Below are 21076 nucleotides of genomic sequence, written 5' to 3'. Positions count from 1 at the left end.
TATTAATAATTTTTTTTAGTCTAGACCGGGATTCGAACTCAGATCATTTAGTTACGCGCCGAAGGCTCTACCAGTTGAGCTATCAGAGACACTATCCATACTTAATTACTCAGTCACCTAATAAGACTCACCGAGTAATAAACACAGCCGTCCATCTTACGGTAGAAAGCATTATATCTTTAATTATATCAGTATAAACGCGGCAAAATTATAGTATATCTTTGGTATTTTTACCGTAGAAATACGATTTTATTATTTTAAAATTATAGTTATATTATAGTTAATACATAGATTTTTTACGGTAAAAGTTCTAGAGTTTTACAGTAATTTTATAGTATTATTTCTGAACTTTGCAGCAAAAGTACGGTAGAAATGCTGCATAACTATAGTAAAAAAACTGGCCAAAATGACCACAGAAATACCGTATTATTTCAGAATTATAACGGTAAATTTACAGTAAACGCATTAATACCGAAAATTTACGGTATTTCAAAAACCGCGAGGGAGATTAATTTAACGAGAATCATCCATCCAAAATGTGCTCGCTGAAAATTTGGAGCACTAAATAAAGTACAAAGTTTATCTAACAAGTGTCATGGAGTCAGCAAAAAGCATGGATAGGCAGTTAGATTTATTTCCATATCAAAGAGAGCGTTTTAGTGTTAACAAGTTTCAAGAAGTGACGTTGAAAGACTTGGAATTAATAAATTTTCGTTTTGAAGCTGTAGAGATTAGGACGTATAGGTAAAAAAATTGCTCACTAAAAGAACATGTAATAATATATTCAATATAAGTGTCATTTGCTTTGATTTGTTCGTTACAGTAATTTAATAATTAATAGTTTTAGTCCGAAAATAAACACTAATGAATTATCTTTTTAAACAAACCTGTGAATCTTTTAGTCCTAATCTTTCTGCAAGTTTTTTCCGATCTGGTTTACTAATATATTTTTGTGATTGAAATTTTTTTTCCAAGCCACGTCTTTGAGTATCTGAAAACACAGCTCTTCTCATCATTCCTTTACGTGGTCTACCTCGAGCACTTCCAGACCAAGGAAAACATATATTCATATTTGCTAATTCATTAATGTTAGGCTGCATTCCATTTGAAAATGTTCCTCCAGTTATAGTAGTAGTTCCAGATAAGTGTGGTCCATTTGCTGGATTACTTACTAAAAATAAAAATGAAAACATTATTAATTTATATCTTAGTTTGAATTTCATCAAAATAAACAACAGCTCATTAATTACACTAGCACATAGAAAAAAATAGTTTGTATATTTGATCAAATCCATTTAGCGTTATTTTTTTAGATACGCTGATTCTGAATTTGAGATTAGCTGAATTCGTACACCTCCCAAATTTTAAGAAAACAGAAAAAAACGTTAAAAATAGCTGAAAATAGAAAAAAAATGCCGTTATACAAACAAAAAAATTTTTTTCGAGCTAAATTAAGTATTTATCTTATGGATTTTGATGCACTGAGGTCAAATAACACGTTGATTAAGATGGTAGGCACTCTAAAATTAGAGTAAATGCGAATAACCACTGAAAATCGCAAAGAAATCGTGAAAAATTGCAATTATTCAAACGAAAACAATTTCTTAAACTAATCCTCGCAGCCTTGAGCTCATGGTGTATTCATCTCAAAGTTTAGAGAGCTCAAAATAACTGTAAGACCATGCTTTTGAACTCGAAGAGCTCAAAAAGATCTCACTAAGTCAAATTTGAAGCAATTTGCATTTGAAATTAGCAGGAAGTTGCAAGAATGGCCTGTAGGGTCAACCGTTTTACTAATTTTTTTATGTGCCGGTGTGATTAATTGTGGAAACAATAATTATCATTTAATAAACAGTCTCTAAAACTTTAGAGCGCTTTCAAAATGTATAACTCAAGAGTATTTATACATACAATAGTGAAAGTTGTATTTTATTTTACGAGCCATAAAAATGCAATTTACGAAACCACGATACTAAAAGTTATGCATAAGTTATTTTAAGATAATGCCATAAAAGTCATTATTTTTCATATTTTCGTTGATTTTACAATTTATAAAATAAAGTACCATTCGGCAGCCGAAATGAAAGTAGATTTTCTATTCAAATAAAATCACAATATTAATAATTCCAATAGTCCAATCATTTTAACAGGTTCTTATTCAAAGAAATCAGTATAACGGCAAATTTCATAATAGGCATAGTGAAATAAGACGTAAGTTTGAATTTACATATATACTATAATACTCAAATTGAAGCTTATTTGAAAACCTTTTAAATACAATTTACAGAACATCGATACAAGTTCCCTAGTACCATTGGTTTTGGACAAGATTCTTTGGCCAGAAAGTTGACCAAGCCCTGGAAGTAGAATCTGGTAGACTGTAGTAGACCAGTAGACTGGTTAACAAACGTGACCTAACGACTTTGGTCAAGTGATGAGGGATTTGCTGCAATGCTTTTAGAGCGTACAGTGTTGCGAGATCATGCATGTTTGACAGGCAGAGACTAGAGGTGTTTTCGGTAACGCCGCGGACAAAAATCTACTTACGATTCTGGTCAAGGGATGAGGAAAGCCCCGCGAATTACCACAAATTTTTTTTCAGCAATTTAACATTTTCAAAGATGTTTGAAAAAATTATTAATATATTCTAATGTGTTCAAGAAACAAAGTTAAATTTTTTTAAATAATTTTAGTAAATATTAAAGATGTCATAAAAAAAATATAATTGAGCGCGGCGTCATGCTCATACGTTGACCAGTCTAGGATTAATCAAGATAGACAGGTGACGTTAGCCATGTGGTCTAAGGCGCATGGCCTATAGAGCACTGAGACTGACTCACCGGCCAGGCATGGGTTCGAATCCCAAGCTGGTCTTAGAAACCAGCTTGGTTGAGATTGGACCCTTGCCGCATAGGTTTAAGATTTTTACAACCCAAAAAGACCCCGAGAGTCGGTGATATGACCACAGCAGTTAAAACTGACTCTAAATAATAATAATAATAATAAAAAAAAAAAAAATAGGAAAACGGTTGACCCTGAAGGCCATCCCTGCAACTTCCCGCATATTCCATACCTGGGCGCTTAAAATTGTAATGACGTTTTTGAGATTTTTGAGCTCAAAATATAATTTATGTGATATTTTGAGCTCGCTGAGCTCAAAGAGATAGTATTTCTATGCATTGGAGCTCTTCGAACTCAAAAGTCTGATAGAAGTTTCTTAGAACACTATTTTTTAAATTTTCAAACCGCAATAACTTTTGAATGGATCAACGGATTTTCACGCGGTTGGCGGCATTCGACGCAGTTTTATCAGCCTCATAAAGAATTTTCAGGTTTGAATTAATTAAACCCAAAATTTCGGAGTAATTCCGAAAAACACTTTTTTTGTTTTTCTTTCGTTCACGATATCTCTCGAACGAATCAACCGATTTTGACCAGCTTGGTGGCGATCGACGTGGTTTTTTATTGTCTAGAGCTGATTGGAATTGATCGGTAGAGCCGTTTAAAAGTTATCCGAAAAAAAAACCACATTTGAAAAAAATTTTTTTTCTTAGTTTTTTCAAGATTTCTCAAAATCTACTGATCCGAATCGGTCCAAATTATACTTAAAATCTAAGTTTGGCCAAGCCCTTTCAAATGGCACCAACCGCGATAAAATCGGATGAGCCGTTTAAAAATTATAAACGGTTCACATACTTTCAGACACACACACACACACACACACACACACACACACACACACACCTCGTGTCGGGCTTGCTGGGTCCCGCATCGGGCGCTTCCCCAGGTGGCGGATAGAGGAATCCCGGCATATCTGCGCGCCAGATGCGTCGGGTACCGAGGAAATAAAATACTCGGGGTGGACCAAAACCTAGCAAAAGATGATATGAAAATGCCAGATCAATTTCAATCATCGTCTACGGTGCAGAGGGGGGATATCTCAGTGCCGGCGAGGGAAGGCGTGCAAACGGGCCTGAACTCGTCATTATCAAGGGACCGTTTGAACAGTGGAGTGGACCCCATGGCTCTGCTGTCTAGCAATGCTAGCAAGGTTACAGGGAGTTTGAAAACAGCCCAGATGGAAGAGAACGGACAGCTGAGCAACATTCCTCCAAAAAGTGGAGGACCTTTTGCTCCTGTCACTAATCAAACCTACCGAGGAAGAATTAACTCTGTACCGACCGTCACAGGCCAGCAGTCACCCATAGAGAGGCCCGGCAGCAAGATCGAAAAGTTAGCCGAGTTTATAAGAGACAAGAAGAATCTCCATCATGAGATTAAAAAATTGGTTACATCTATTACTACAGCATATAGGTTAGCCAACAAACCACCAGGCATATTAGCGTCAATGACCCAAACAACTCCGAGTCTGACCAAAAAACCACAGCCATCTTTGGTCACTCCTAAAAAATTACCACAGCAAGGAAAGGACAATAACAAGAAAAGGCAGCTGTCCACGCCCAGCCCTTCTTCAATAATCGACAAGCCACCACAGAAAAAGACAGCCCGGGAGGACCTCTGGACTACAGTGGACCGAAATAGGAAGAAAAAAGAAAAACAGCATGAAACAGCGCCCCCCTCCTACTAAAGCTCAAAACCAGTCAAGTAAGGGTGCCTCTCAGAAACCGAGGAGAAGGAAGACAAGAACTAAGGCTGTTCTTTTCCAACCACTAGACGGCCAAACTTATGCTGATATCCTAAAGGAAATTAAGGCCAAGGTAAGCTTTGTCGAGACCGGCGTAGACATAAAGTCTATTAAAAAGACCAAACACTAAGGCGTTCTCCTTGAAATGGCTCGAAAGACCGAAGACAGCAAGGCTTTCACCGATGCAGTAAAGTCAGCAACTGCAAACATCGGCACGGTCAAGACGCTAACACCAACAACAACGATCGAGATCCTCGACTTGGATAAAATCTCTACCGAGAGCGAAGTCCGTGAAGCACTCAAACGTGAATTCACTGACAGCCTGGAGGTCAAACGGGTGAATTTGACAAAACCCACACCACGAGGCAATCGGGCAGCCTTCTGCGAAGTAGACGAGGCCAGTGCGATTAAGGCCCTTGACAAGGCCCGTATAATGATCGGTTGGGTGAACTGTCGTATACGCCCAGTTGCAAAAGTAACCCGCTGTTTTAAATGTCTTGGTTTTGGACACCAAACACGTCAGTGTGTGGGACCAGACAGAAGCAGGCGCTGCTACAAATGTGGCGGAGAGAACCACAAGGCCATAAACTGCACGGAGAAGCCAAAATGCTTCCTTTGTGCTCCGGACAAAAATGCCCAGGATAGTCTATGCCATATTTCTGGCACTGGAGCGTGCAAAGTATTCCGCACAGCACTTGCAGAAGCCACGAGAGGGCAGAAATGACACGCATACTACAAGGCAACCTGAATAGGTGCGCTTTGGCACAAAACCTGCTGCGCCAGCGTGTCTTTGAAAATAAAATCGACGTCTGCTTTATCTACGAGCAATATCTAAACATCGAAAGTAAAACATGGCTCGCAGACGAAACTGGCACGGCAGCAATTTGGATTGTGAACACAAAGAACGTTACCGTCAACAATAGCGGAAGAGAATCAGGTTTTGTCTGGATTCTAACCCCCACAACCTACTTCATGAGCGTCTATCTCTCACCTAATGAAAGGATTAGTGTGTTCCGACAGAAACTGGTAAATATAGAAGATGCGGTCACTAAGTTCAACGGCGAAGTCATCGTAGCCGGTGACTTCAACGCTAAATCGGCTGAGTGGGGCGCTGCTTTCTCCGACACCAAAGGTAACGAGGTCGCTGACGTCGCGGTTAGACTCGACCTCATAGTGCTGGAGCACCACGACCTTTAGAAGACCAGGGTACCAAGAATCCATCCTCAACATTTCGTTGGCGACTCCAAGGACTGCCAACATGATCGAAGACTAGACTGTATCCGAAGAATACAGTGGCAGTGATCACCAGTTCATGACCACATCGGTGATCAAGATTGTAGCCCTGGGATACCCAGACATACTCTTGAACACCTACAACGCATGCTTGGCAACTGGCACGTTCCCGCGGTCTGGAAGCGGCAGAGATTGGTTCTCTTAGATAAAGGTAAGGGAACCCCGATAATACCTTCGTCGTTTAGACCACTCTGTATGCTAGACATTGCTGAAAAACTACTCGAGAAGCTCATACAAGGGAGACTTCGCAACGACATAGACCGTGCTGGAGGTTTTGCCACCAACCAGCATGACTTCCGGAAAGGTCGTTCGACAGTCGGACCGATCGAGAAAGTCATAAAGACAGCAACACACGCATGGTCTGGTAGCTTCAAAGCTCGTAAAGTATGCCTTCTCCTCACGCTAGATGTCAAAAACGCATTTAACAGCGCAAACTGGGGAGACATTTTAGACGCTCTGGAGCACAAGTTTGACGCGGAGCCAGAGAATCTGGCACTAGTCGACAACTACCTTGACGATAGAAAGCTAATAGTGGAAACTACTGAAGGCCCACAAGAATACGCCATAACGGCTGGCTAACAGGCTTTGCAGACGACTTTGCGGCCACTATAGTGGTGGACAGCGTAGAAGGGACCGAACTGCTAGTTCGGGAAACCATTGACGCTGCCGAGACTTGGCTTGATGAGCACCACCTGAAACTCGCCAAACAAAAAACCGAGATGGTTGTATTGACACGTCAAAAATCGTTCCCAAAACCATTCGCTGTGGACATGGGAGGAACAACACTGACGTCAACAAGGGCCCTGCGCTATCTAGGAGTAATGATAGACGAGAAACTATCTTTCCGTGAACACCTCGACAGTGCATGCAAAAAAGCCAGCAAGACGGTGTCTAACACGAATTATGACCAACACTATGGGACCAAGAACAAAAAAGAGAAGAGTTCTTCTAGAAGCAGTCCACTCGGTACTGCTTTATGGAGCGTAGATATAGGCAGTCATATTAAAATAGAAGACCTACCGGCGAAAGATAGCAGTACAGCGGCGAGGCGCTCTCAGGGTTGCCTACGCCTACCGCACAGTTTCCGAAGCGGCTGTATTGGTCATTGCGGGAGCCACGCCCATCGACCTACTCGCGTTTGAGAGAGCAAAACTCTATTACGCTAAAAACAGTCACGAAAACATGGAGGACGCAAGATCGAGGATAAAGGCGGAAACGCAGCAAGAGTGGCAGGACCGATGGACATCGGGAGTGACGGGCAGATGGACAGCGCGCCTGATCGCAAACATCAACGTCTGGCTTTCTCGGAAACACGGGGACACGGACTTTTTCCTGACCCAGCTATTGACGGGACATGGGCAGTTCAATGCCTATCTCTTTAAGATGGGTGTGCACAGCACACCGACGTGCAAACACTGCCCAGACAAAATTGACAACGCCAAGAACACGTTTTTCGAGTGTGATCGGTGGAAGGACGACAGAAGCAGCACCGAAGAAACAATAGGCACCACGCTCTCCCCTGAGAGCTTGGTAACCTGCATGATCAAAAAAGAAGAAAACTGGTCAGCTGTCGCAGCCTAAGCGCAGCGCCTTTTAAAAGAAAAAACCGCAGAAAGGGATTAGAAACCAGTAGTAACAAGAAGTAGGTGTCGTGAGACACAACATGGACTGGATTGAAGTAATGCTAACGCGGTCCCGATCCAGTCTTCTCTGTATCATCTATGGGGAAAGGAGAGAGGAGGATGTTTAGTCGGTATTGTTGTAAAATAATATTGACTTCTGAGTCCGACATACCCAGGCAAACACCTAGTCCTGGCACCAACACCAAGTCCTGGCATACGTAAATGTATTTTACCTCCTCTATAAAAAAAAACACACACACACACACACACACACACACACATACATACATACATACATACATACATACATACATACAGACATAGTGAAAACTTCGCGGGAGTAGTTAGGGAAGCTTTCTGTAACCTTCAAACGTCGAGATCTGACGAAAACTCGATTTTTGTAAAACGGGGTGAAAACAATAACTTCCCGATTTTTGAAAATCTTCGATTTTCTTAGTGGGAAGTTAAAAATAATCTGTCCAGACTAGTGACGGACTCGGACAAGATTTTAAACAAAATCTGGGGTAATACTTGGTCAAATTCAGTGATAAATTTGTATGCAAAATTTGTCTAAATTGTTGATAAAGCAGTTCGACCCAGACTTGCGCAAGAAACGAAAAAGACTAACAGTGAGCATTATTATTGCACTGGAATGAGAATGAGAAATTCTGCCTCCATAACTGAGTCTCAAAAAGTAGTGGGGAGCCCCACTATTTCTGGCCATCTTCTGGACGAATTCTGGCTTCAGCCTAGCCCAAGAATCTTGGTCAAATATCTGAAGCGATTCTTCGACGATTCTTGAAGAATGATCTGCCGTAACTTTCCTGTCGAAGGATTGTAAAAATCTGCATACAGATACTTCATCACGATTATTAAGCCATAATTGCCCAAGACTTGAACTTAATTGCTACTAGGGTTATCTCATTCGAAAGTTATTCGAAAAAGAAAGTGAAAAAATTTAAACTTTCATAATTTTGAGAATTTGAAAATTATCTAACTTCTAAATTACTTGACCATTAAGCTTATTTTTTTAACTTAACCATAGTAGTTATCTGTAGAATAAACATATTAAATTTGGTAAAGACCCGTTTTAAATTGTAAACGCTATCGTCGCGGCAAGCCGCGTTCTATCATATATAAATATATATATATATATATATATATATATATATATATATATATATATATATATATATATAGATATATATAGATATATATAGATATATAGATAGATAGATAGATAAAAAATTTATTTGGCTCTGGAACCTAAGCTCCCTTAAAGCCATCAATATTTAAATTACATTGGTTTACATAGGTTACAAGATTACTTAACTAATGAAAGGTTTACAATTAGATGTAATCTCAAATGTTATAAAATCCAAATAGATTATTTAATACAAACAAATAACTTAATTTAAAGTCATAATAATTCTGCAAGAAAAAATATTTAAATAAGATCCAAAATAAAGATTGCAACTGTTAATTGTCATGTTCAAAAAAGTGATTGAAGCAAGCATTTTTAAATTCAACCAAATTATTTACAGCCACAGTCTTAGCTGGCAATGCATTCCAGATAAGTATGCCATGAATTAAGAATGAATTATCATACATGACACAATTAGCCTGCGGTATACGAAGATAGTCTTGTCGGACATCACCTCTACGCAGTGCTACAGGCAAAAAGTCTAGTTTTGAGCCGAATAGCTGCCGATAATTTAGTCGAATTTCCTTATAAAACAGACAAGCTATGAAATAAACTCTTCTCGCTGCAAGCTTTAGCCAACCGAATTCAATTTACGCTGCATCTTTAATAATAATTTGTTTGACATATTCGTATACGCCGCACAACAATAATCAAAGAGGAATTATTAAAGTAGATACTAGCTTAATACGTAAACTTTCACTAAATATTTCATTGTTTATTTTTAGCTGTGTTAGAATACTCATAGCGCGATTGCAAAAATTTGTTACTTGATTCTCCCATGAAAGAGTACTATCTATAATCACCCCAAGGTATTTTACAGTGCTAAATTCCGGCCAAATTTTGAATTTTCACTGGAAACGCCCAAACTAAGCTTCTGTTAAAAAATTCTATGAAAATCAAATACATCGTCTCCCCCCAAAATATCTTAGGAAATGCCCAAACACAGCTTCTGTCAAAAGCGAAACTCAAAATTCAAATTTTAAAAGGTTCTCCACTGGAGTTACATTTTGGCACACCCTAATACATATATATATTAGGGTGGTTCATTTCCGCATTTCAATTTAAATTTAAAGTTTTACCATTCAAAATGCATGTAAAAAAATCTTTTTTTTTTTTTCAAATTTCTAATGCTTACCCGCCTTTTACAATATTGCAACTCGGTTTGATGGACCTTGTGGGGAATTTCACGCTCTTCAAAATAGCATAAAAGTTTTTTTGTGTAACTTGCACTGGTTCACCAGTAGGAGTCGTCAAAGTACAGTTTTTGAAAAAAATATATCACTGTAAAAAAACCGCGCCAAGTCCACGTTCATAAGACTTCGAAAAAAAAATAATCGTTTTTACAAAAAAATATGAAATAAAAAAAACTCCAAGTACTGTTTATAACTATTAAAAATATGAAAAAAAGTTAGTAGCAAGTTTAAAACTTAATGAAAATCTTTTTTAACGTACTTGGCGTGCGTCATAGAGTACCCTAAATTTTTAGAACTTAAGACATTAACGTTTTCAATATGTTTGTGCACATGAAATTAAATATTGCTCACGAAAAAATTTGGGGTACTCAATGACGTACGCCAAATACGTTAAAAATGATTTTCATTAAGTTTTAATCTTGCTACTAACTTTTTTTTATATTTTTAATAAAGTTTAATAAAATGTAGTCTATTGTTAAAAAAACATTACTTTCAATATTAATTAATGTAATAAATATATAAAACTTTCTAACCCTAAAATCAAGCTCTGCTTACGGTATAGTACTCGGTAGGATGGCGTTTGAACGGTACTTGGCGCCAGACTTCTACCGAGTCTGTGGATATTTGTTAATAGTTAACAAATTATTTATTAGAGACCACTTTTTAGTATTAAACAAATATTTCTTAATATTTAAAATGATTTGTTTGTATTTAATAAATCTGATATTCATTTATTAAATATTAATAAATCTTTTTAAATACTAAGAAATATTTATTAACGACTAAAAAATGGTCTCTAATAAATGATTTGTTAAATATTAACAAATATTTTTAACTATAAACAAATCTTTTTATCAGTGCATCCACAGATTCGGTAGAATCTGGCGCCAAGTTCCGTTCAAATCTGCTGTAAACGGAGCGCCAGACTACCGACTATTTTTACTGTAAGCAGAACGGTATTTTGAGGTTGCAAAATTTTATTTAATTCTACGGTACTTTTTTTTCTTAAATTGTATATTATAACAGTAATTCATACTTTATTTGACTGTTATTAATTAATTATATTCACTTATAACAATTAATCTAATTGAAATTATTAAATTTAATCAGCACAAACTATAGCAACGCAAAAATTTCGATCCTGACTTTTTTTCGATGGGCTAAGTGATCTGCCACAGACTAAATAAAAAAGAGAATGCATAGTAATCCTTCATTAGATGGGAAACTACAGTTAAAAAAAGATATTTCACAGCTTGCATCTACACCCGCCAGGGTGCGCTGGAATTATTTTTACATAAACTGTAGTTTCAAGGGGATAATTTGCTATAAAAAATGCAACCAACGCCATATTTAAGTTGGTACCAATTGTAAATTTTTATTATAATTACAAAAAATACTCAAATCCGAACAAAAACAGTTTCACTGTAAAAAATCGCGCCAAGTCCCCGTTCATAAGACTATTAAGAAAAAAAAATTTGTTTTTTTCTTTACAAAAATATATAAAATAAAAAAATTAAAAAATCCAAGTAACCGATATGATTGTTTATGATTTTCGGAAATTAAAAAAAATTGTGTTATAAATTTAAAAATTAAGAAAAAAATTTTGGAACGTACTTGGTGTGCGTCATTGTGTATTTAAATTTTTTTAAAGTCCTAGTAAATAGATTTTACGAATTTCATTAAAAGTAAAATATTTTGCAACCGCGCACACTAAATATGTTCCAAATTTTTTTTTAAATTTTTAAATTTGTAACAAATTTTTTTTTAATTTCCGAAAATCATAAACAATCATATCGGTTACTTGGATTTTTTAATTTTTTTATTTTATATATTTTTGTAAAGAAAAAAACAAATTTTTTTTTCTTAATAGTCTTATGAACGGGGACTTGGCGCGATTTTTTACAGTGAAACTGTTTTTGTTCGGATAAATATTCAGTTTTTGCAGCTTAATTTCGTGCTATTAAGGCTACATGAAAATCATGTTGCTGCCACATTATTTTCTCATGCTACCGCAACATGATTGCCATGTAGCCAAAACTTGAAGAAAATTCAGCTCCTGAAGATATTTACATTCATGTCAGTAACTGAGTAATTGATGTTAAATCTATTGCTGATGAATTGTGGTGTAATAAATGCAATTTACAATTAAGTTTAAAACACATTGTCAAAGAGAACATTTTGGGGTTAGCAAGTATTTTTTATGTGAAGTGTACGAAATGTAAAAACATTTACTTAGTTAATACAAGCAGTTTAAAAAATAATAATACAAATCACAAACAATTTAACATAAACTTGAGACTAGCTTTTGGTAAGTATTAATTAATTAAATAAATACATATTCTACGTGAATGTATACATATACGTATAGTTAAATATTATTTATAAGAATTTTCATTTATCAACACTGATTATTTAATGTAAAAATTTCAGCTTTCATTGATGCAGGGATCGGAGAAGCTCAGATCAATACAATTCTTTCTGCGTTAGATATACCAATAATAAACAGTGCATTGCTGAAAAGATATGGAAGAATTGTTGGAGCAGCTATTGAACAGGTGGCCGAGGATAGTTGTCAAGACTTCATACGTCTAGAAAAACAATTAACAATAGATGCTGATAAAAAACAATCCTCTGATACAACGTATACGTAAAATTAACTCAAATAATTTTATAAATATTACTAATATCAACATAATTTCTTAATAAACATCAATTATGTCTACTTATTTCTAAAAAATATGCATGATTTTTTAAAGACTGTCAATTAATTTGTCATCTTTCTATATCTGATAAAAAGGGTTTCTTTTTTTTATTCACTTTCGCTTTTAATTTAATTACATGATTTGTAAATGATGAAAAATAAATACATTTTAATGGATTAACAATTATTTAACAGGAAACATCCAAGTAAAATCAGCAAAAAGTTTATTGAATTTATTTTCAATAAAAAACTAACTGTTTGAATTGAAAATAAATATAACACCATGACGATTTTATAAAAGGTAACTTTCTTACAACTAATAAATTACACAGGTCAACAAAAAAAATATTTTTTTTGGGTTTCTGTTCTCTTGCTTAAATTCTGATTCTAGACACTGAAAAACACTTAAATATTCATATTTAGTTCATAAAGTTTGCTTTGATCTGATTTATGACGATAAGTATGATTTAATTCATTTCATGAACAAAAGATGGCAGCACTTTGATTAACCCGAAAGTAAACTGTATTATTATTTGTAAGAGGCACAGTAGTGAATGTTAACTTGTTTATTACAGCTGTAACAACTATATTTGTGTATGACTCAGTTGGAAAATGGCAGTAAAACAGTGTAAAAATGATGTTGATTCATTTTGTTTTATTTGCGGTGAATTTATTAAAGTTAGAAGTAAAAAATTCGCTTTATTAACAAATTTAAAACTTTGCGAAGCCTATGAAGCCTATTTTAACCTGAAAATCAGTAATCAAAATGAAAATTGGGTGCCTCACTTCGCCTGCGTTAGTTGTAAAAATACTTTAGAAGGTAAAAAATCAAAATTTAAGATTTTTAAAATTGTCGAGCAAATTTTAATTACACCCGTTGTAATTTTGTTATTTCTAGCTTGGTATCGAGGAGAAAATCGACACATGAAGTTTGCGATGCCAAGGATTTGGAGGGAACCTAGTGATCACGTCCATGACTGTTATTTTTGTATGGTTAATCCAAGTAAGCGTCGATCTGGTAAAAATGCAGAAAAGATTTTTTATCCTGATCTTCCTTCAACATCATCTCCGATACCTCACGACGAAAATTTGCCTGTGCCGGCACGTTCAGGATTAGATAGCTTTGAAGTTCAAGCGTCACAAAGTTCAACAGGATCCAGTGCACCACTAACCAACACTGATGGTAGTGATTTCATGACAAAATCGCAAAGTTTTGGGCCACATTTTATTAGCTCAAGTGAATTTAATGATTTAGTACGAGACCTGAACTTATCCAAAAATAAAGCAGAGATTCTAGGTTCACGACTAAAGCAATGGAACTTGCTTGAAGATGGTGTAAAAATAACTGATCAAAGAGAGCGCCATAAAACTTTTTCATGTTTTTTTGCAAAAGAAGCCGGTATTTGTTACTGCAACAACGTGACTGATTTGTTTAATGAAATCGGAATACCATTTGTAGCATCTGACTGGCGGCTTTTTATCGATAGCTCTTCAAAAAGCTTAAAAGCAGTTCTGCTCCACAATGGAAACGAATTGCCTAGTCTTCCTCTAGCACACTCTGTATTGTTAAAAGAAAGCTATGATAGTGTGAAAATCATACTAGAAAAATTTAAATACACAGAATACCAATGGCCAGTCATCGGTGATTTTAAAATGGTTGGTTTCTTGATGGGAATGCAAGGTGGATATACTAAATATCCATGTCACCTTTGTTTATGGGACAGCAGAGCTGACTCAGTTCATTATCAACAGCGTAAATGGCCTGATCGCGTCGAATTTCAGGTTGGGAAACATAATGTAAAGTCGGAACCAATCGTAAAGCCTCAAAGCATATTAATGCCACCGTTACATATAAAATTAGGGCTAATGAAGCAATTCGTAAAAGCTCTGGATCCAAGCTCTAAAGCTTTCAAATATTTAAGGGGATTTTTTCCCAAATTATCTGAAGCTAAAGTTAAAGGAGGTATTTTCGTTGGACCGCAAATAAAACAAATAATGAAGAGTGATGACTTTACGAAGCTTCTCAATGCTCGTGAAAAACCAGCCTGGGAAAGTTTTAAAGCAGTAGTTGATGAATTTCTTGGGAATCATAGAGCTATTAACTATGCAGAATTGATTGAAAAAATGCTTGAAAGCTTTAAAGTTATGGGCTGCAGAATGTCTCATAAACTTCATATGCTACATTCTCATCTGGACGAATTTAAAGACAACATGGGGGCCTACTCCGAGGGACAAGGAGAACGTTTTCACCAAGATGTGATGGACTTTGAACGGCGATATCAAGGGCAGTACAACGAGAATATGATGGGAGATTACATTTGGGGCTTAGTACGAGAGAGCTCATACGAGCATAAAAGAAATACGAAAAATATTCACTTTTAGACATTAATTTCTTGTTATTTTACATCTATATATCATTGTTTATCACAAATCTTGAATAAAAAAGACTCTTCTATCTAAAAAAATGTTTTCTAACTATAATTTACAGTGGAAGTGTAGAAAAAACATAAAAATCAATCATTTTCGCCGAAAAATTGAAAAATTGTCCTAGTTTCTACAAAAGCAAACTTTAATCGGAAAAAAAATTTTTTTCCTTATTTTTGTGGTAGGAGAAACCAAAATTTAACATGTAGAAGTTAGACCCAAAAATTGTGTTGACCGGTGTTATTATATACTGTGTGGTTATTCCAGTGATACTCCTTTGGTTACTCACAATTCTATTGAGAATCCTAATCCTACTGACCCTCCTACTCCGACACCTATAAAAGCTTCCAGAGATACTGCATGGACTAAACGATCATCAGGTCATTCTTACAATAGTAAAAACGGTATATTTGATGTCATACGATCATAACATTATTGCATATTAATTTACGCTAATTAAATATACAGCGATAAAGAGATGTGAGTTAAAATAAGTGATTTTGTTCCAGGATATACGTCACTGATTGGATATTATAGTGGTAAAGTGATTTCTTACAACACTCGTTCAACAAGATGTTCAAGATGTGAACACGGTCATCCCAAAAGTGATCACGATTGTCGTGAAAATTTTGATGGATCTGCACGAGCTATGGAACCTGATATGTCTGTGGAATTAGTTACTAACAATAAACTCTTGAAGGAAGAAAATGTGATTATTTCTGTCTTAATCGGTGACGATGACTCTTCAGCAATAGCAGCAATTCGTCGAGAAGCATCGCATTAAGTTGAAAAATGGTCTGATTCTAAGCATGCCAAAAAAAATTGAAATTCACGTTTATATAAATTGGGTTTATCTGCAAAGGTTGTAAATTATTTCGGACAGACGTTTGTCCGTGTTTTAAATCACAACAAAATAATGTTGAAGCTGCTGCCGAAGCTTTGTCAAATATTGTTCCTCATGTATACGGAAATCACGATAAATGCGGAGAGTGGCTAAAATGCCACGAAAAAGAGAATAATTTTATTTACAAAGATTTACCCAAAAAACAACCTTTAACTGACCCAAAGTTATTCGAAAATCTCAATAACATCTTTGATAAGCTGTCAGCCAATGCATCAAAGTTAGCACCATGTGGTTCATCGCAAAGCAATGAATCATTTAACAACATTGTGATAAATAAACATCCAAAAAATAAATTTTATGGCTCATCTGAATCATTCGACTATAGAGTAGCTGCAGCTGTTTGTCAAAAAAATTATAGCACAAAATATATAGAATATGTTTACTAGGGTGCTTTTTTTTTTCGGTCCCATCGTGAAATTTTGTTGCAAGTATCAAAAAAAAAAAAATACCCTGAAAGTTGGGGCCCTTAATATTAATATTAAGACCTCGACCCAGGCGTTTAAAAATTTCCCATTAAAAAAACATAGAAACTTTGGCTTTTTTATGTTTAAATTTCTATAGCTCAGTGGCATTTCATAGCATTGCTTCGACCATGGACGGGTTTTTTTCAGAATTAAATGCTCTACAAAAGTATCCATTCCGGCCAAGCCATAACTCAAACCGGCAAGGTAGTACAGGCGTCTAAACTTGATTTTTCTATAAAATTCGTGTTTTTTCGCATTTATCTCGTGAATAACAAGAGCTACAGAAAAATTTCCTACAAAAAAGATCCATAGCACCAAATCGCTAAAATCAAAATTTTCAGAGATATTTTTAGTAATTTCAAATGTTTATCGAAAATTGCGTCAAATTATAAAAAAATATCTTTTAAAAATATTATTAAATATCTCCGAAAATATCGATTTTAGCGACTTTAAATGCGAAAAAACGCGAATTTCATAGAAAAATCAAGTTTAGAGGCCTATACTACCTCACCGGTTCGAGTTACGGCTTGGCCGCAGTGGACACTTTTGTAGAGCATTCAATTCTGAAAAAAACCCGTCCATGGTCGAAGCAATGCTATGAAATGCCACTGAGCTATAGAAATTTAAACATAAAAAAGCCAAAGTTTCTGTGCTTTTTTAAGGGGAAATCTTTAAACGCCTGGATCGAGGTCTTCCCTAGCGGATTCCTGGTGACGGCCAAACTACGGTCAAACGACGGTGAATTCACTTTACCGATGAAAAAAAGTCTATTTGCGATTGAACAACCGTCGTTCAACGGTGAAAAATAAGTGAAGTTGTGAAATGTTCTGACGGTGATTGCATGGTTCATACAATGAACATTCACAAGATTTTCTCCATTTTTTTTCCACTCAATAACTATGATTTTCCGACCCCTTGATTGTCTTCAGACATAAATACAACGGTGAATGACTAGTAAAAATTCGGTGAATAAAGAGTATTTCGGTGGTGAATCCACGGTAGTCTGCGAGCGAATTTCAGGTCAAATGGCGGTAAAGAAGATAGTAACGGTAAAGAAGAAATTTTATACCAGCGATCCATTGCTAAATTGCTGGGTGAAGTTTTATTTGTAAATGTAAAAAAATTTCATAAAATAATATATGAGGCTAATAAAATATAAATAAATAGTTAATAAAAATAATTTGAAAAAGGATTCAGTCACTATAATTTTTGATATTATAAAAAAAAACACCTTTTATAAATTTTTGTGAAATTTCAGGATTTTTTTTTTATGAAATTTTAAATTCAACATAGCCTCATGAAATTAAAAAAAAATTTTTTTTTGATTAATAAAATTTAATGCATTTATTTTGGGTGATAAATTCACAGAATGATTTATTATTTAGAATTCATGGAATAGAAATAATTATCAAAACTAAATTAAGTATCCGTAAAATAGATGGTGATTAAAATGCATCTTTAATGCACGTCTGGGATAGCATTACAGGAAAATCCCTTGACTGTCAATCAGATGATCCGAGTTCGATCCCCGGTCTGGGCGAAGTGATTTTACATTGAATTTTTTTTTTTTTAATATTATCGTATACGCGAACATTATACGAGCTGAATATCGATTATTCTGGGTGAATACACCTATTTTCTTTCATCGGATTCCTACGATGATACGGTGAATCGACCGTAATGAGCTAGTTGTTTGTCAGTTATATGCGGGTGAATTGATGGTCAAATGTCGGTCAGATCACCGTAAGTTCACCCGCAGAAAAAGGTATTTCTCGGATCTACAGTCGGTAAATCAATCGTCAAAATTGTTCACAATGACACCTAATGTAAACCGTCAAATCACTTCATGTAGACTAATGTTTGACCCTGAATTGACCATATTATAATCGTGGCGGTGAAACCGCTAGGGTTAATATTAATATTAAGGGCCCCAACTTTCAGGGTATTTTTTTTTTTTGATACTTTCAACAAAATTTCACGATGGGACCGAAAAAAAAAAAAATAGTTGAAAAAAAAAGCACCCTAATGTTTACGATAAACTATCCCTGTCATGTGGTCAAAAAACTAAATGCTTCAGACAACGTAAAGATTAAGTAAAGATTAAGAAATATAAAATTTCTCAAACGTATGGCTTTAAAAGTCGCCGATAATTTCGAAAACAAAAACGAGCTGGTAAAATTGCAAGCAAGGAACGTAAAGAAGGAACTTCACATCAAACAGAGTGTGATCTTGATGGACTCTCAGAATTAATCAAAAACTTCACGGATGTTAATGAAAATAATGATCCAATGCAATGTGAACTTGTAATTTTTGACTTAGAAACCACTGGTATTCCAAACTCTGATGAAATATGTCAAATATCTGCATCATGAAACTAAAACATTGAATGTATACATGTTTCCTACAAAAATGAATTATCATGCATCAAAAGTAACAGGACTTCATATAAAACAAAACAAGTTACATCTACATAATACTTGTCTTGAAAGTTTGTCTATTGAAGATGGTTTAAAAAGTTTTATAGCTTTTTAAAAAAAAACTAATAAAAAATTAATATTAGTGGCTCACAATGCATTTAGATTTGATGCTTTAATGATATTGCGCCATTTGAAATATTATGGCTTACTGAGTGAATTTTTATCTATTGTAAAAGGTTTTTCAGACACTCTACCTATACTAAAAAAACATTTACCAGAAATTAAAAAAGAAAAAAATGGATTGAAGTTAACAAATTTGGCCTTGAAATTTCTTGGTGACAATTCGACTGACGGTGCTCACAATGGTGAAACGGACGTCCGAATTTTGAAAGAAGTTTTACAAGCTGTCGGGGTGAAAAATGAGCTGGTAAAAGAAATGGCTGAAACGGCAATAAATATTCTGGAGAAAAAGCAAACAGATCCTATCTTAGAAAAAAAAAATTAGGAAAACGGTTGACCCTGAAGGCCATCCCTGCAATTTCCCGCTAATTCCATACTTAGGCGCTTAAAATTGCACCAATGACGTTTTTGAGCTCTTCGAGCTCAAAAATACAATTTATGGGTTATTTTGAGCTCTCCGAGCTCAAAGAAATTGCTTTCCTATGCTTTAAAGCTCTTCGAGCTCAAAAGTCTGATAGAGATTTGATAAGACACTATTTTTTGAATATTTAAACCGTAATAACTTTTGAATGAATAAACCGATTTTTACGCGGTCAGAAGAATTCGACGCAGTTTTTTAAGCCTCACAAAGAATCTTAAATTTTGAATTGATCACGCTAGAATTTTCGGAGTTATTCCGAAAAAACACTTTTTTCGGTTTTCTTTCGTTCACGATATCTCTCGAACGAATCAACCGATTTCGACCGGACTGGTGGCGATCGACGTGGTTTTTTGAGGTTAAGAGCTGATTAGTTTTTGGAATTGAACCTTTAAGCCGTTTAAAAGTTATTCCAAAAAAACCACATTTGATAAAATTTTTTTTTTTAGTTTTTTGAAGATTTCTCAAAATCTATTGATCTGAATCGGTCCAAATAGTTTTCAAAATCTAAGTTCGGTCAAGCTCTTTCGAATGGCACCAACCGCGATGAAATCGGTCGAGCCGTTCAAAAGTTATAAGCGGTTCACATACTTTCACACACACACACACACACACACACACACACACACACACACACACACACACACACACACACACACACACACACACACACACACACACACACACACACACACACACACACACACACACACACACACACACACACACACACACACACACACACACACACACACACATGGACACACCGTCTCATACCGAAAATCGACATTTGGATAAACCGGAGTCATGGCGAGGTCAATTACTATCTGACGCAGATGTTGTCAGGACATGGATGTTTTCGGACGTATCTTCACCGCTTCAAGCATGATGATTCACCGGAGTGCCCGTCCTGCCCAGGAATCAATGAAGACGCGGAGCACGTTTTCTTTGAGTGCCCATGATTTTACCTACAGCGCGATGAGCTGGAGATGATCCTGAAGAAGAAAATCCAACCAGAGACAATAGTAGAAGCAATGCTGTCATCAGAGGCTGCCTGGAACGCCGCAAACACGTTTGCAACAGAAGTCCTTATAGACTTGCGTTCCATCGAAAGAAAAAGAGCAAATGACAACAACTAGAAGAAAGGTAAAATAATACCTAATTACCAGAAGGAAGAGCAGTCGCTATATCCTCCCCCCACGAAGTAATGCCTAACGGCGGTTTCCATGAGGGATTAGAGGAAAGAGGAAAGGGGTTTAGGGTTTAGTGGGTAGGGGCGTTAGCGTCGAGTTTTAGTATGACGCTGCGTCGAGTCGCCACATATCCAGGCCAAACAGCTACGCCTAGAATCCGTAAAAAGGATTCCCCTCCCTAAGGGAAAAAAAAAAAAAAAAAAAAAAACACACACACACACACACACACACACACACACACATACATACAGACCTCAAGCCTGGTGACCTATATGATCAAACAAGAGGAAAACTGGTCAGCTGTTGCAGTTTATGCACAGCACCTCCTGAAAGACAAAATCGCAGAAAGGGACCAGTAGCCAGGAGTAGGCGTCGTGAGACGCAGCACGACTGGATTGAAGTAATGCTAACGCGGTTC

At 35.9% G+C, this 21076-nt stretch overlaps 1 protein-coding gene and 1 long non-coding RNA gene across 3 annotated transcripts in view; one reads left to right on the top strand and one right to left on the bottom strand.

Annotated features, from left to right (window-relative positions):
• LOC123261523 (brain-specific homeobox protein) overlaps nt 1-21076 on the bottom strand; it is a 301828-nt gene that overhangs the window by 132093 nt on the left and 148659 nt on the right. The window contains exon 3 of the mRNA XM_044723165.1: nt 888-1171. Coding sequence (XP_044579100.1) covers nt 888-1171 — 284 coding nt within the window. The remainder of the gene's footprint in view (nt 1-887; nt 1172-21076) is intronic.
• On the top strand, nt 11997-16363 carry LOC123261554. 2 transcript variants are annotated; one of them, XR_006508684.1, is made up of 3 exons: nt 11997-12265; nt 12388-12598; nt 15592-16363. It is a non-coding gene; the product is annotated as an uncharacterized LOC123261554 (long non-coding RNA). The 2 variants fall into 2 exon arrangements; XR_006508685.1 differs by lacking the exon at nt 15592-16363 and adding an exon at nt 12854-12979.

The sequence above is a fragment of the Cotesia glomerata genome, linkage group LG3, assembly GCF_020080835.1.
Source record: "Cotesia glomerata isolate CgM1 linkage group LG3, MPM_Cglom_v2.3, whole genome shotgun sequence".
Taxonomy (NCBI): Eukaryota; Metazoa; Arthropoda; class Insecta; order Hymenoptera; family Braconidae; genus Cotesia; species Cotesia glomerata.
This window is presented reverse-complemented; position numbering and strand designations above follow the sequence as displayed.